The sequence below is a fragment of the Ochlerotatus camptorhynchus genome, unplaced genomic scaffold, assembly GCF_037179485.1.
Source record: "Ochlerotatus camptorhynchus isolate MF236.1 unplaced genomic scaffold, CSIRO-AGI_Acam_v1.1 ptg000141l, whole genome shotgun sequence".
NCBI lineage: Eukaryota > Metazoa > Arthropoda > Insecta > Diptera > Culicidae > Ochlerotatus > Ochlerotatus camptorhynchus.
In genome coordinates, this window is record NW_027040631.1 from 1,533,102 (window position 1) to 1,549,359 (window position 16,258).

The following is a 16,258-nucleotide window of genomic DNA, read 5'->3' on the forward strand; positions in this document are numbered from 1 at the left end:
TGGACTCTCTGTAGCCTTCAAAGAACAATTAAGCCGATGCTTCAAGGCCTCGGTACGCTTCGTGTACAACATTAGACATCGAGAAAGCACTGCTGCTGTACGTAATACCATTTTAGGGCACGACCTCTCAAAGAACTACCACAATCGAATATGTTGCTTCATAAGACAGGGGTATCTTGAGGCACTTCCGGATTATCTGCAACAACACCTGCAACGCGGATTGCACGACCGATCTCGATGCTTCATCGTTCCTAGACACACCACATCGGCTCGAAGGAGTTTGCTAGTGTCAGGGACGCTCACCTGGAACGATTTGACACTTGCAGCTAAACAACAACGAACTTTAGCCCTAGTCCTAGCATTGGCGTTCAAACATAGGTTATAGCACTACATTAACTTCAATTTCAATTACATTTGTCACGATTTGTAGCTTTTTTTTTTTAGTTTTCCGTAAAGTGAGTTTCTTTCAAAAAATGTATTCTTCCTTGACCTGGTAAAAAGTGTCAACTACAGGCTAACGTATCACTAAATAAATACAAAAATACAAATGAGAAACAAATCATGGAACTAAATGTCGGTTGGCTGATTAACGAAGTGGTGAAGCGTTACGTAATCAAACATGGTAAACGACCACGGATAAAGCTTGCACGGCCAGATTGTGGCCTTTGATGGACACCGATCCCCTTACGAACTTATATGCGGCTCGGATTCCATAATCAATCCGTACCTCATAAAATTCGAAGAGCTGCGTTCGGATCAGTTATACGAGGATTATTGCATCGCGATGTTGAAATGCTTACCGAAATGCTCCAATCGCTGGGCACCATGGAAAACACCAGTCAGTCACTTCGCCGGGACTTCTTCTCCGCCTATCCTTCAACCAACTCACCGACGTCGACTTTCAGGAGCTCACCTTCAATCCCACCCACTGACCAATCAACATCTTACAATTCCACATAACCTCCTTCAGCTCCATCACGAATCTCCCCGCCCCAAATCGATCTACCAACGTCTTCAACGTTCCCTTCACTTCCTCTTTCAGGGTCCGCTCTCCCCACTAACCAACTCACTAATCACATTCCGAATCGGCATTATGACCAGTAGCAGTCCCTTCATGGTCATCTTTTCAATCAGTTTCCCGAAACAATGCCACCCCCTTCCCAAGTTCGTTCAATCTGTTCTGAAACAGCAAAGCCTTCCGTACCAGATCCTTGAACAGTTCGATCGTCTGGATTGGATTTTCTCCGATCTCGAAGTCTTCCGATAGCGACTCCAGCACCAGAAGGAAGGATTTCAGTATCACCCCCAGATTACAGACCTTGATGACCTCGCTCATCCCGCAAGCATACCGCGTTGACTTTTGACCGGTTTTTAGTTAATGTTTTGAAATTATGTGCGCTGTGAGGAATCCATGGCAGAACTTCGCCGGAAATTCACGTTTGAAGTTATGAAACCAAAAATTGGATTGTGTCAATAGCAATGATTAACATTTTGACACATGCACAGAGCAGGTGCAGATATACTACATTGTTGCCAGTAACTTTAAATATCATGAACATTTCTAACCATGGGTGCCAATAGCGTGTGTGAGATCGCGCGTTACGTTTTTAAGTAGTTGTGATACCGTGATACCTTTTTGGATCTTCTTCTTCTTAATTTTTATACATGGATGTTGGATTTTAGTGTTCGTGGGATTGCGCTTAGAGATCTCTATGAAAGTGCCCAGGTGTGCCCATCTGTAGTTTTGGCACACTGTGCGGAGTGACCAACCCCTTGGACACATAGCTGAGTTACTTTTAAGCAACTTCCCTAATCAACATTTTCCCTATCTCTTAACTTTCTCATTTTAGAGTAATTTTTCAGAATTAAATTAGGGTGAACGTTGAAAATATGTTTTTAGCTCAAAATATTTTGTTTCAAATTTCTCGTGAATGTCGAATTCGAGTAACTTTTAGAAAATTTTAATATGCAACTTTTTTTTTTGCTGAATAAAGTAAATCGATATCTCTTAACTCTTTCCCACATGGTTACTCTGGAGCACTATGTCTTTTTTGACATTGTGAGCTATAATTTTCTGAAATTACAACTGATTTTTGTAAAAATATTCTAACATTGTCTGTACTAGTTCTTCTATATTCGGAATAAAATACAGACCAATATATCAAGACACACTTGTTATGCCAAAACACTCTGAGCGGGAAAGGGTTAAAGAGCACGTGTTATTAACGATTTATAAAATATGCCCTTTTGAAATAGTTATTATTCAGCATGGGGCAAACACACACACACCCATTTATAAGTTAGCATTATAAAGGCCGCAACTTGAAGTACATTATACGTAATTACGTATTATTGTAATGCGTCTTTCAAAGCTCAATGATGAAATTTGAAATAAGTTACTTAAAATGAAGCTGTAAGTTTACTGGAGGTCATATGTCAATCCTAAGAAAGTTAGTTTTTGAATATAAATTAATTTAAGCACCACCCTAACGTTTACAACCACCAAAAGAAGGAACTGTTCTACTCACAGTTCGAAAAAGTAGTGTAAATTTCTGTTCAGTATGATGCACATAAATGGAGCGTCACATTTCATTTCATTTCATGAAATGTCGCATATATTGTATACAAAAGCCAATCTTTGTAAACAACATTGCTTACAAGTTGCTCCTTTGCGTGAAATGAAATACAAGTTTACGAGAATAAATATTTACATCACAATTAAAATTAAGATTTTTTTGCTGTGTGGCCTATAGCGAATAGACGTTGTGCCCTTGGACCCCGAATAAAACGTATACTTCGCTTAATGTAACATAGCATTTGCGTGGCAAAGTTAGAAGACTTCATGCTCCTGCGGTTAAACACAATGATAGCGGCATAGTGGCTAGCGCAAATTTTCCAATACACTGAAATCCGTTTGCCAACTCACAATGAGCGCGTTGCGGCAAAAGTGACATTGTACAAAAACGCGTTTTTTTCAATATTTTGGAAAACGCGGTGCGGTTGAGCGACAGCCTGAGAAGTGCTAAATGTTTTCAGTTGTATTTTTTGTAATTTTGTGTTAACCAGATCCTTCAGGATCACGGGCGCATCCGGGCATGTTCCGGGTACTTCGGGGGAAGTGGTTAGATTCTTCTTGAACCAACACCTACATGAGTGGCAAAATTGGGTTCTTTAATTTGACAATGAATACCACTAATCTCACTGAAAAATAGTATTCAGTTGATCGAAAGCAAATTTTCTCACCTTTAATTTGGCATTGAAGTAATTGATATAGCTTTATTACAGCCTGAGATGTTTGTATTTTAGTGAACAAACTTTTATTATGGTTTGTGATCTAATTTCCGTCCAACTAAGCACCTCTCTATCTTGAAAGGGTTTTAACAATAAATGAAATGTTTCTACCAAAGATGACTTCTAAATTTATTCCACTTTCCATAAGTACCACTGAATTTGATAAAGAACCACACATTGTTGAGATGTTGTTAAAAATCTAACACTGCTTCTTGATTCCAAATTCGTCTTACGAGTTTCAATTTCGTCCTAACGCATTGAAACGCCTTTGGATTTTCTTCATCCTACGGATGAAGGTAGAAAAAGGGGATTCGCTACGAGCGCTTCTTTACGCTCTAATATGCTTTGAGTTGTAGTTTGTGAACTAACGCATCGGTACAAACGTATTACTGATTTGTGCACGGTGAAATCATTGATTATACTGATGTTTTCTGCTCGATAGAACGGTAATGGACGATTACGACGAAGTAGCGCTCTATCCTAGATGAAATTTCATATTTTAGCTGTATCTAAAAAAAAATTCTGACTACATTTTTGGATTCAGCGCACGAGTTTACATGGGAAATGACCATCAGCGTACAAAGTTCAAATATGTGTAAACTAGTGTAATCATTCAAGGTCGTAGTAAGTAAGCAAAATCATGCATCCGGACATGTTCCGGGTACCCGCAAGGAAGTGGTCAAATTATTCTTCAACCAACACCTACAATGCGACACATCGAATTACATGAGAATTCAACAATAAGAACACTGGTGGCCATTTTAAGTACTCAGGACCATCCTGGGGAGTTTCATAAATTTTCCTGAATTTTTCTGAGGCCAATTGAACTTCTCTGGAGTTCTTAAAACTTCCCTGAAATTCTCTTCAGAACTACTCTGAAGGTCTCATCAGAACTACTCTGAAGTTATCATCGGAACTACTCTGAAATTCTCATCAGAACTACTCTGAAGTTCTCATCAGAACTACTCTGAAGTTCTCATCAGAACTACTCTGAAGTTCTCCTCAGAACTACTTGAAGTTCTCATCAGAACTACTTTGAACATCCCCCCGAACTACTCTGAAGTTCTCCTCAGAACTACTCTGAAGTTCTCTTTAGAACTACTCTGAAGTTCTCCTCAGAACTACTTGAAGTTCACTTCAGAACTACTTTGAACATCCCCTCAGAACTGCTCTGAAGTTCTCCTCAGAACTACTCTGAAGTTCTCATCAGAACTACTCTTAAGTTCTCCTCAGAACTACTTTGAACATCCTCTCAGAAGTACTCTGAAGTTCTCTTCAGAACTACTCTGAAGTTCTCTTCAGAACTACACTGAAGTTCTCCTCAGAACTACTATGGAGTTCTCATCAGAACTACTCTGAAATTCTCATCAGAACTACTCTGAAGTTCTCATCAGAACTACTCTGAAGTTCTCATCAGAACTACTCTGAAGTTCTCCTCAGAACTACTCTGAAGTTCTTCTCAGAACTACTTTGAAGTTCTCCTCGGAACTACTATGAAGTTCTCCTCAGAACTACTTTGAACATCCCCTCAGAACTGCTCTGAAGTTCTCCTCAGAACTGCTCTGAAGTTCTCATCAGAACTACTGTTAAGTTCTCCTCAGAACTACTTTGAACATCCTCTCAGAAGTACTCTGAAGTTCTCTTCAGAACTACTCTGAAGTTCTCTTCAGAACTACACTGAAGTTCTCCTCAGAACTACTATGGAGTTCTCATCAGAACTGCTCTGAAGTTCTCCTCAGAACTAAACTGAAGTTCTCCTCAGAACTACTTTGGAGTTCTCCTCAGAACTACACTGGAGTCGCTTTTTACGCGGGGGATATGTGCCGCGTAAAAAAAAAACTACCAAAATTATGATTTTTCACACCCTTAAATATTTTTTATAAATCGGATTTTGATGCCATTCTTTATTATATCATGCTATGGTCCATAAAGACACATTTTAAAAATTTCTGTATTTACAACCAAAAATTGTGATTTTTTAAAAGTATACTATTCGATTACCTATAGTTTGAAACGAATAATGTGATTGGAATTAAGTCGATAGGTCGTATCGTTGTCGAGAAATTGTTAAAAACGTACCGCGTAAATTGCGACTCAGTGGCACTAACCGCGTAAAGAAAACCGTGTAAAAAAAAACCGCGTATAAAAAAAACCGCGTAAAAAGCGACTCCAGTGTACTCTGAAGTTCTCCTCAGAACTACTCTGAAGTTCTCCTCAGAACTACTCTGATGTTCTCATCAGAACTACTCTGAAGTTCTCCTCAGAACTATTTGAAGTTCTTTTCAGAACTACTTTGAAAGTCCCCTCAGAACTGCTCTGAAGTTCTCCTCAGAATTACTCTGAAGTTCTCATCAGAACTACTCTGAAGTTCTCCTCAGAACTACTTTGAACATCCCCTCAGAACTACTCTGAAGTTCTCTTCAGAACTACTCTGAAGTTCTTCTCAGAACTACTTTGAAGTTCTCCTCAGAACTACTTGAAGTTATCTTCAGAACTACACTGAAGTTCTCCTTAGAACTACTATGGAGTTCTCATCAGAACTACTCTGAAATTCTCATCAGAACTACTCTGAAGTTCTCCTCAGAACTACTCTGAAGTTCTCCTCAGAACTACTCTGAAGTTCTCCTGAGAACTACTTGAAGTTCTTCTTAGAACTACTATGGAGTTCTCATCAGAACTACTCTGAAATTCTCCTCAGAATTACTCTGAAGTCCTCATCAGAACTACTCTGAAGTTCTCCTCAGAACTACTTTGAACATCCCCTCAGAACTACTCTGAAGTTCTCTTCAGAACTACTCTGAAGTTCTTCTCAGAACTACTCTGAAGTTCTCCTCAGAACTACTTGAAGTTCTCTTCAGAACTACACTGAAGTTCTCCTTAGAACTACTATGGAGTTCTCATCAGAACTACTCTGAAATTCTCATCAGAACTACTCTGAAGTTCTCCTCAGAACTACTCTGAAGTTCTCCTCAGAACTACTTGAAGTTATCCTCAGAACTACTTTGAACGTCCCCTCAGAACTGCTCTGAAGTTCTCCTCAGAATTACTCTGAAGTCCTCATCAGAACTACTCTGAAGTTCTCCTCAGAACTACTTTGAACATCCCCTCAGAACTACTCTGAAGTTCTCTTCAGAACTACTCTGAAGTTCTTCTCAGAACTACTCTGATTTTCTCCTCAGAACTACTTGAAGTTCTCTTCAGAACTACACTGAAGTTCTCCTTAGAACTACTATTGAGTTCTCATCAAAACTACTCTGAAATTCTCATCAGAACTACTCTGAAGTTCTCCTCAGAACTACTCTGAAGTTCTCCTCAGAACTACTCTGAAGTTCTCCTAAGAACTACTATGGAGTTCTCCTTAGAACTACTGTGGTGTTCTTATCAGAACTACTCTGAAATTCTCCTCAGAATTACTCTGAAGTCCTCATCAGAACTACTCTGAAGTTCTCCTCAGAACTACTTTGAACATCCCCTCAGAACTACTCTGAAGTTCTCTTCAGAACTACTCTGAAGTTCTTCTCAGAACTACTCTGAAGTTCTCCTCAGAACTACACTGAAGTTCTCCTTAGAACTACTATGGAGTTCTCATCAGAACTACTCTGAAATTCTCATCAGAACTACTCTGAAGTTCTCCTCAGAACTACTCTGAAGTTCTCCTCAGAATTACTCTGAAGTCCTCATCAGAACTACTCTGAAGTTCTCATCAGAACTATTTTGAACTACTCTGAAGTTCTCTTCAGAACTACTCTGAAGTTCTTCTCAGAACTACTCTGAAGTTCTCCTAAGAACTACTTGAAGTTCTCCTTAGAACTACTATGGAGTTCTCATCAGAACTACTCTGAAGTTCTCCTCAGAATTACTCTGAAGTTCTCATCAGAACTACTCTGAAGTTCTCCTTAGAACTACTTTGAACATCCCCTCAGAACTACTCTGAAGTTCTCTTCAGAACTACTCTGAAGTTCTTCTCAGAACTACTTTGAAGTTCTCCTCAGAACTACTTGAAGTTCTCTTCAGAACTACACTGAAGTTCTCCTTAGAACTACTATGGAGTTCTCATCAGAACTACTCTGAAATTCTCATCAGAACTACTCTGAAGTTCTCCTCAGAACTACTCTGAAGTTCTCCTCAGAACTACTCTGAAGTTCTCCTAAGAACTACTTGAAGTTCTCCTTAGAACTACTATGGAGTTCTCATCAGAACTGCTCTGAAGTTCTCCTCAGAATTACTCTGAAGTCCTCATCAGAACTACTCTGAAGTTCTCCTCAGAACTACTTTGAACATCCCCTCAGAACTACTCTGAAGTTCTCTTCAGAACTACTCTGAAGTTCTTCTCAGAACTACTCTGAAGTTCTCTTCAGAACTACTCTGAAGTTCTTCTCAGAACTACTCTGAAGTTCTCCTCAGAACTACTTGAAGTTCTCTTCAGAACTACACTGAAGTTCTCCTTAGAACTACTATGGAGTTCTCATCAGAACTACTCTGAAATTCTCATCAGAACTACTCTGAAGTTCTCCTCAGAACTACTCTGAAGTTCTCCTCAGAACTACTTGAAGTTCTTCTCAGAACTACTTTGAACGTCCCCTCAGAACTGCTCTGAAGTTCTCCTCAGAATTACTCTGAAGTCCTCATCAGAACTACTCTGAAGTTCTCCTCAGAACTGCTTTGAACATCCCCTCAGAACTACTCTGAAGTTCTCTTCAGAACTACTCTGAAGTTCTTCTCAGAACTACTCTGAAGTTCTCCTCAGAACTACTTGAAGTTCTCTTCAGAACTACACTGAAGTTCTCCTTAGAACTACTATGGAGTTCTCATCAGAACTACTCTGAAATTCTCATCAGAACTACTCTGAAGTTCTCCTCAGAACTACTCTGAAGTTCTCCTCAGAACTACTTGAAGTTCTCCTCAGAACTACTTTGAACGTCCCCTCAGAACTGCTATGAAGTTCTTCTCAGAACTACTCTGAAGTTCTCCTCAGAACTACTTGAAGTTCTCTTCAGAACTACACTGAAATTCTCATCAGAACTACTCTGAACTTCTCCCCAGAACTACTTTGAACATCCTCTCAGAACTACTCTGAACTTCCCCTCAGAACTACTTTGAACATCCTCTCAGAACTACTCTGAACTTCCCCTCAGAACTACTCTGAAGTTCTTCCAAAAACTACACTAGATCTTCGATGAAGTTTTCAACATTTTCCTGAAATGTTCGAAGTTGTCTGATTATTCTCTTGAATAACCAGTTTTGCCTTTGCTATGATTCACCATTTACACCCACTCGCCATCTGTGAGTCAATCGTCACTTTGATTCATCAATGGGGAGGTGTCTTTTGCTAAATTTTGAGATCATAGCGAGATGTCGTCGAATTTTAAAATCAACAATTATCAGTTTTTATGTTGTTAAAATGCATTCAAAACATCATTTTTACAACAAACGATAAAATTACCTAACGGAATAGATGAATTTACGCGAAACTGCACCAGTGCATGCGACACCTAGGTTTGAAATCCAAACCACAAAAGTGATGATGTACTAAAAAATATTCCATACGATTTGACAGATAGCAAAACGTCATTATCATTTTTTCATCATTTCGAGGGGGGCGACTCAATCTACGATGCAGGAAAAATTGTATAATGAGAGAGAGAAGGATTAGTATTTTCCATTTAATTCCACTACTTTATTTGCTTATCCTTGACAGATACGCGTATTTCGTCTACAATGTGCAGACTTCTTCAGTGTCTTGTACTAATACTCGACTTTGCGACTTTGCGAAATTGTGTTTTGCTGTGGTTAGATGCATGCACACTGAGTAGATAGAAAGAAGATTGATGACGATTCTGAAGATTTCCTGCAAAAAGATGATGGACGATGCAAGTAGATGGGAAAAATTATTGAAGATTTTTCGAAGATTGATTCGCTAGTGTGAGATTTGTTGAGCATCTAGAATTGAGATTTAGATGTGTCGCCCCCCTCGCATCATTTCCATCTGCTGGTCGACCGTAACGTAAGTTCATCAATAATTGATCAGACCAAGGGGTGTTCAACTCTGCACACCTCAATCTGCGCCGAGTGATCTAGTTGTGCCTAGCGCTATAGAGTTCTCTACCACCGTTAGTATTAGTGAGCAGTTTCACTAATACAAGCATTTTACTGGTTGAAAATAAAAAAAAAAAACAAACCGCTGTCAAGTCGAACACTTTGATAGCTGATTTCGTGGTTGAAAATAATAAACAAATCGGGATCCGTTCTTCTTCTTCTTCTTCTTCTTCTTCGCATTTCAAGCTTATTGCTTATCGCATTTTAGCTTATTGCGTGCTCTCAACTTAGTGTTCTAGATGCACTTCAGCAGTTATTAATTGAGAGCTTACGATGCCTGTACCATTTTTGCATTAGTATAATTGTGTGGCAAGTACAATCATACTCTATGCCCAGGGAAGTCGAGAAATTTTCCAAGCCGAAAAATTCCTAGACCGGACCGGGAATCGAACCCAGCCACCTCCAGCATGGTCTTGCTTTGTAGCTGCGCCTTTACTGACTGAGCTAAGGGAGGCCCCAAATCGGGATCCGTTACGGCTGCCTTGACTGCCGTATCGACCAACTATGGTGTGGACGAACTTGTATTATAAGCTTTTCTGGACAAAACCACTAGCCACAGGGGTTTTCGCAGCTAGTCAAATTAGATGGACTGAGTTTTGTTAGATTGAAAGGATTCATGGTGCAGAAGCTACTTACAGATTTTGAAATGTGCCATGCCACAATCCTCGAATTTATTGGGTTACATTGGAGTAAAGAAAGTATTAATTCTTAGCAACGATTGGCTAAACGTCAACACTCGACAGTGATGCCATTTTATATTATATTTTTTGCGTTCTACTTGTCAACGTGTACCTTAACGTACCGAACAGTGTGCCATGCTGTGTTTTGGCACAGTGTGCAGAGTTGATTACCCCTAGGATCAGACCATTATTCCGCAAGGAAAGTGAAATTGCATTCAGAATGCGCCACCTTCATGTCGATCACGATACTAATGTAATCGATCTTTCCTTTACCGATTCCTTTTGAACTGCCAGTACAGAAATGCTAAGGAAAAGTAATTTCTTCAAGAAACTCAATACGCCTTTTTAATAGACACTAAGCGATCGCTTCAACCTCTGATGGTAAATAAGAGAACATCAAAAAGGGTGTTGTGAGCAGAAATTTTTGCCGCGAGACATACGAAGCGGAACACTTTATCACTATTCCTGATGAATTGATTCATCTGAGATGCTCCAAAACTTGATCTACAGTTGAAAATTTTAATTCTTCCTCGTTTTTGGGGGTTTCCTGCTGGTGTTCAGGAATATTTTTGTTGATGAAAATGGAAAATTAGAATTGTGCTTTAATGGTTGTGATCTTCCGGATTTCTTGTGTGTGACTAGTTTAGATGCAAATCAGTTCAGATCTGGAAATAATGGAAATTGGAAAAATTTTCAACGACAAATTCTTTAATTTACGTGTGTAAAATCTCCATTCGAACTGCCTGGCGCGCACTCTACGTTGGTGGTGCATTAAAAAGGCCTATCGCACCACGGTTTGCAGCTGGTGAGTTTGATTGGAAGATTGCCGTAAAAGCTCAACGCAGGTGTCGCCACTGCATGATGATGATAATGTTGACAGACTGCATATAAAATTCGTGAAAATTAGCGTTAAATCATAATTTTCATCAAGCCTGTGTAAAATTCTTCCAATATAACATTCGAATTGAAGAAGAAAACGTTTTTACGATCAGACTGATGTGCAACTTTGACTTTTCCAGTTGAACTTTCATAAGATATATTCATTTCATTTCGCGGTTCCAACAATGCTGCATCGTAAATATGATGTAAACAGAAGTAAATTGCTCAATTACTCAAAATAGAGATGATTTGTCATCTTGCTATCACTTTGAAGACCATCTAGCACCATTTTATAGTATGGTGCGTGTTGAGTAAAGCAAGTTCCGTTGCGTTTTCTGTCGAAAATTGTGAGTATCAATATGTTTGCTAACAAAAGGCCAAAATGAACATTTATTGAATATTGGCGTCCTATACAACCAATTCTTCATTACCACCAGCATGATACAACCTTTCCTAAGTAAATTCACTTAATTTCCACTTTCATCCTAGTGGAAATCGCACATATTCACCATTTTCCGAAAAATGCCGCTGCGCAATAGGCAACCTCTCCCTGTGGGTGCAAACTTGTTATGCATAATTTTCCATGAAAACATCTCCGATCCATACCGAAATAATAACAGTTAGTTTGCAAACATCTTCTTACACGATTCAAGCAAAAGTTTCCACGGGAAATTATTAGTTTTTCTTTATGTACCGATTTGCCCCAAAAATCGTCTGTTTTACTTGGAGAATTTGGAAACTATCCTCCTTCTAGTAGTTCTCACTTCGAAATGTAGGTGACGAAAGCATGGAAAAGTTTCACTGCAAGACGCCAATTGCTTGAGCTGCGATTTCAAAGCTTGCACACCAAATTTCAGATTTGAAAACCAGCTAAACGGATTACTGGCACAAGATCAGCAAACCATGAGTTTTGCCGAAAATCAGCTAACAATTCAGAGGAAACATGTCAGAAGGGTATAACTCGAAACGTAAACAACGATTTCTCTTGAATGACCACACACCCACGGAATCTGACTACACTAGCTCATAGAACAAACATTTCTCTGTCAGATGATTTAGTTAGTTTGAGTGGGTATGTAGTTATTCGTAAGAAACCGACGATCCAAGTCATTGTGTACGTTTCGAGTTAGACCCTTCTGACATGTTTCCCCTGAATTGTTTTTTACTGAATACTACAGCAAACATGAGTGATCTAATGGAAATCAATGAAGAGCTGTCAAAGTTTTAGCGTCACAATCAATCAAGTAACGTTGCACAGAAGTTAAAATGGGTGTTTAGAGGTTGCCGCGAATTTATATCTCAAATTCTTCGGTGATTTAAGATGGTAAGTTTTCCAGTAATTCATGTATGAATATTGCTAATATACTTTAATACATGCCGAACTTATGTGTTAATTAGGTTAATCTCCACAACTGTCAAGAAACATGCTCCCGGCTTGATGAGAATAATTCTTTCTCAAGGACCTACCTTATACCTCGTATAATACGATGGTATCAGCCTATAAACATTAAATTGAAGTGAAAACTGACAGCACCAAATTAATTAATCATGGAAAAATGTATGCTATATTCTTTTAAAATAATAAAGAAAATATTCAAGAACACCCTGCTAATGAAAAAAAAAAAGAATTTTCTGATAATTTCAGCAAAATCCTCGCAAATATCAGATTTTTGGATTGCTGAAAAAATATGTAAAAAAATATTGCTGAAATTTTAACTGATTTTCAGTAAAATGTTGTCATTTTGACAGAAGTTGAAATTGCTGGTAGATTCAGCAGCATTATTTTGCTGGAAAGTTTGCTGATCGTTCATCAAGTCCAAAATCAGCAAACAAATTTGGGGTGTGCAATATCAACCGCAGCTGTTTACTTGTTGTCTACGAAAATCAAGCGTGATCTTGTTCTTTGGTGAGATTTGATCATTCTATTGGGAACAATCTTCTCAGTGATCTACAACCAACGCAAATTCTCGTTTTGCCCACAGATTGATTTCTAACGCATGGTTTCGAATGAGTGTTTCTTCTCCAAAATTACCTGTGTTCAGTTGCCTTTTTTTCTAAGTTCTACCCAAGTGTTTTCTTTCGTTCCTCTATATTTTCCCTATCAAACATCATTTCATAGAAAAACAAAAATCGAATCGAAAATTTGACCATTCACAACCAACCGCCCACACACACACACACACACACACGCATACACAAACACACTACATCAAGCGCACTTCATTTTTTTCAAAATCTCGATCTCTAACCCCCATCGCTCGCCATCACACGTGTGTGTTACTACCGCTAAACCGAAAAAAAAAGTAAATCCAAAACGAACCCTAATTCGGCATTGCTATTGTACAAACGAACAACAAAAATCACTTTAAAATTAAGGAAAAAAAAACAAATTCAAAAAAACCACCCTTACGAATCAAATGTACCCCACTACCTCACACTCACAGCAAATGCCCACGGCGATGGCTCAGGACTGCATGCGTTAGCAGCGACCGGCGGTGGCGTAGTGCAATATTCCCAGGCCCAGGATGGTCAAATTTACGTACCTCGTAAGTATTTCCGTTCGGTTCGGTCTTCCTCCGAGTCCCAAACTAAAAAAAAAAAAAACAAAAAATTGAAAAACCAGCAACTCTTCCCATGGCTTGCTTAGAAAATTTGGAGACTTTTAGCTAGTTGCTTGTCATAACGATACTTTTTTTAACTTAGTAGGCTTTGATTTTCTTTGTTTCCTTCGATTAATGGCAATGAGTAGTATTTGATTAGTTTTCTTTTTCTTCTCTTTTTCTTTTCGTTCTGTTTTTTTTGGTATCTTCCGTTCCGTTCGGTTCGGTTTTCTTATTTGTGCACGTGTTTCCGGTTTCTTTCTTCTGTAATATGGCGATGATGCAACAACAACCGCAACAACAACAAAACATATGGTACTTGCTTGAATTGCACGCACATGCACACTCACACACAAACGTTCTGATAAATCAAAAACATCGACCCAAAAAAAAAACATCGCAACCACAAACCAGATCTCTTTCCCAATGCAGTCATGGGCGGCAACGTGCAGCTAGAGGACCAGTCCCGCAAGCGGGAGATGCGCCTACAGAAGAACCGGGAAGCGGCCCGAGAGTGCCGGCGCAAGAAGAAGGAATACATCAAGTGCCTGGAGAACCGAGTGGCCGTGTTGGAAAACCAGAACAAGGCCCTGATAGAGGAGCTCAAATCCCTCAAGGAGCTCTACTGCCAACAGAAGAACGATTGAGGAGAATGAGGAGGAGGACAGCAGTCGGCACTCGTCACGGCGACTATTGCTACTACCATTACTTCAACTACGACCATCAACGCTGTGGATTGTTCCACCGATCGAGGGAACGAATGCCCCCAAAGGTAGGCCAACAACCACACATACACACACACACACATATACCGACACCACACCACAACCACCATCGAATAGGATTATGTCTGTCTATTTTGTAAACACGCGCTCTTGACAAGAGAATATAAACAATAGTGAAGAAAACACAGATGGCCGGCGCGGTTTTTGGTGTGTGCGTGGAGTGGGAAGAATTTTCTTCGCCACTTCCCCCTAGAATACACATACACATACATAGAAATGTATTGAGATCCATCCAACAGAGAGAAGAAAAAATATACTAAACTAAACAAAGATTTGTTCGAAGGACCCCTCGGTTCGAATGCCATCAGAGAAAGATTTTGAAGGAAAAAAGAATGAAACGTGTCTTAGCTCAAAATGTAAGTAGGCTATGCGGGATCGGAAACCCCCTCCTCTGAAACTTCACCCCCTAGCTATAGGAGAAAAAGAAAAGAAATAAAATGGCGGCGAAATTACGAGAATTTTCGCCCCACATAACCTCTACAACATCTACATGTGTTGGTGTTGTTTTTGTTTAATCTGTTGTTGTTGTTACCTTGGGAACAATAATACATAATCCGCTCCTTCGATGCACGGCCGTTCAAAATCCAACTCAGCCACTGAGTTATATTGAACGGTCGTGTGGAAGAGGCGACACCGGTGAAAAACAAAAGGAGGGGCTCATCCCGATCAAGCCATCGTGTGTCCATGTGTTTCTATTCTTTTTTCTGTTTTAGTAGGCTTAGGAAAAACAAACACACTCTAATTATTCTTTGTATAGTTGGGTCAAAATTATCGGAACGTTATGGAAAATGGAACGAACCTGTTTGTTGTATTTCTTTATGTAGTTGTACAGAAATAGAAAGAGAGATGGCGCCACCCTTGTGTGGCGCAATTTATGATGAAGGAAATTTTGAATTTTGCGGTGAAACAACTACAACAAATTTGTGTGCAAAAAGAAGGTCCATTTTATTAATGGATGGAACGCAGTTTCTCTTCCACTTTTTTTCGTCGTCGATCGCGCTATTTGACTGTTCTCTGTCAAAGAAGAAAACGAGACGATTTTGGAAGGGACAAACAACTCAAAGCTTTGTCTGTTTTCCGTTTTTGCTAAACAAAAACAAAATCATCGGAAACGAAAACAAACTCACACATACAAACTTTTGTGTGCGTGTGCAACTGTAAAATAACCTTTAAAATACTGAAATGGAACCTCTGGCGAGGTTGAGAATACTTGAAGGGTGTTACCCTTATTGAGAAAACTACTAATTGAGAGAGAAAAATTGTACATTTAGTGAAAAAGAAGAAGAAGAAAAAACAAGATGAAGAGAATTAATTTAAGAGGAAACCATTTTTACTTATACACAAGAATACCTATATATTAAATGTAATGACGTAAGGAAGTATAATTAAATTAGTAAGTGAGAGAGAAAGCGAGAAAGAAAGATAAAAAACTAGAAAGAGAATGGTAAAATAAACACTCTAGGAGGCGAAATTTTACTAAGAAACTTTAACTGAATTGAAACACGAAAATGGGGTTAAAGGTTAGATTTGATTTGCAGAGAGGAGAATTATGTCTTTTTCCTTATTGAAGACGACGGCGTTTGAGGAAAAACAAAAACTTAGGGAAGCTCCTCTAATCAAAGAGAAAGAAGGGAGATGAACTTTTACTTTCGGACCATCATCGGAGACCGTACGTTCGCGGACGAAATGAATTAGATAATAAATATGTTTGGAATATTATTTGTCGTCACCGCCGCCGTCAAGGAAAATTGAACATACAGAAAATGGAAAACAATGTGGAATAAAAATCAATGAGCTGTTAACTAAAAGAGATACCGCTAGGTGGAGTTATCAATCAATCGGAAAGAAATCCCATCTGAGTCGACATCGACCACGCGATCTACCAGTCACCACACGGAAATGAAAAACTACCCAAATTTGAGTTGTT

At 39.1% G+C, this 16,258-nt stretch overlaps 1 protein-coding gene across 10 annotated transcripts in view; it reads left to right on the plus strand.

The window, feature by feature from the left end:
• Positions 1–16,143, plus strand: part of CrebB (Cyclic-AMP response element binding protein B) — a 64,016-nt gene extending 47,873 nt beyond the window's left edge. For 5 of the 10 annotated variants that reach the window (XM_065221396.1, XM_065221397.1, XM_065221399.1 and 2 more), the window contains exons 5-6: positions 13,391–13,492; positions 13,961–16,143. In XM_065221396.1, coding sequence (XP_065077468.1) covers positions 13,391–13,492; positions 13,961–14,193 — 335 coding nt within the window. In that variant the 3' untranslated portion in view covers positions 14,194–16,143. The remainder of the gene's footprint in view (positions 1–13,390; positions 13,493–13,960) is intronic. The other 5 variants (XM_065221400.1, XM_065221402.1, XM_065221401.1 and 2 more) reach the window with 3 other exon arrangements.
• Positions 16,144–16,258: the final 115 nt, after the last annotated feature.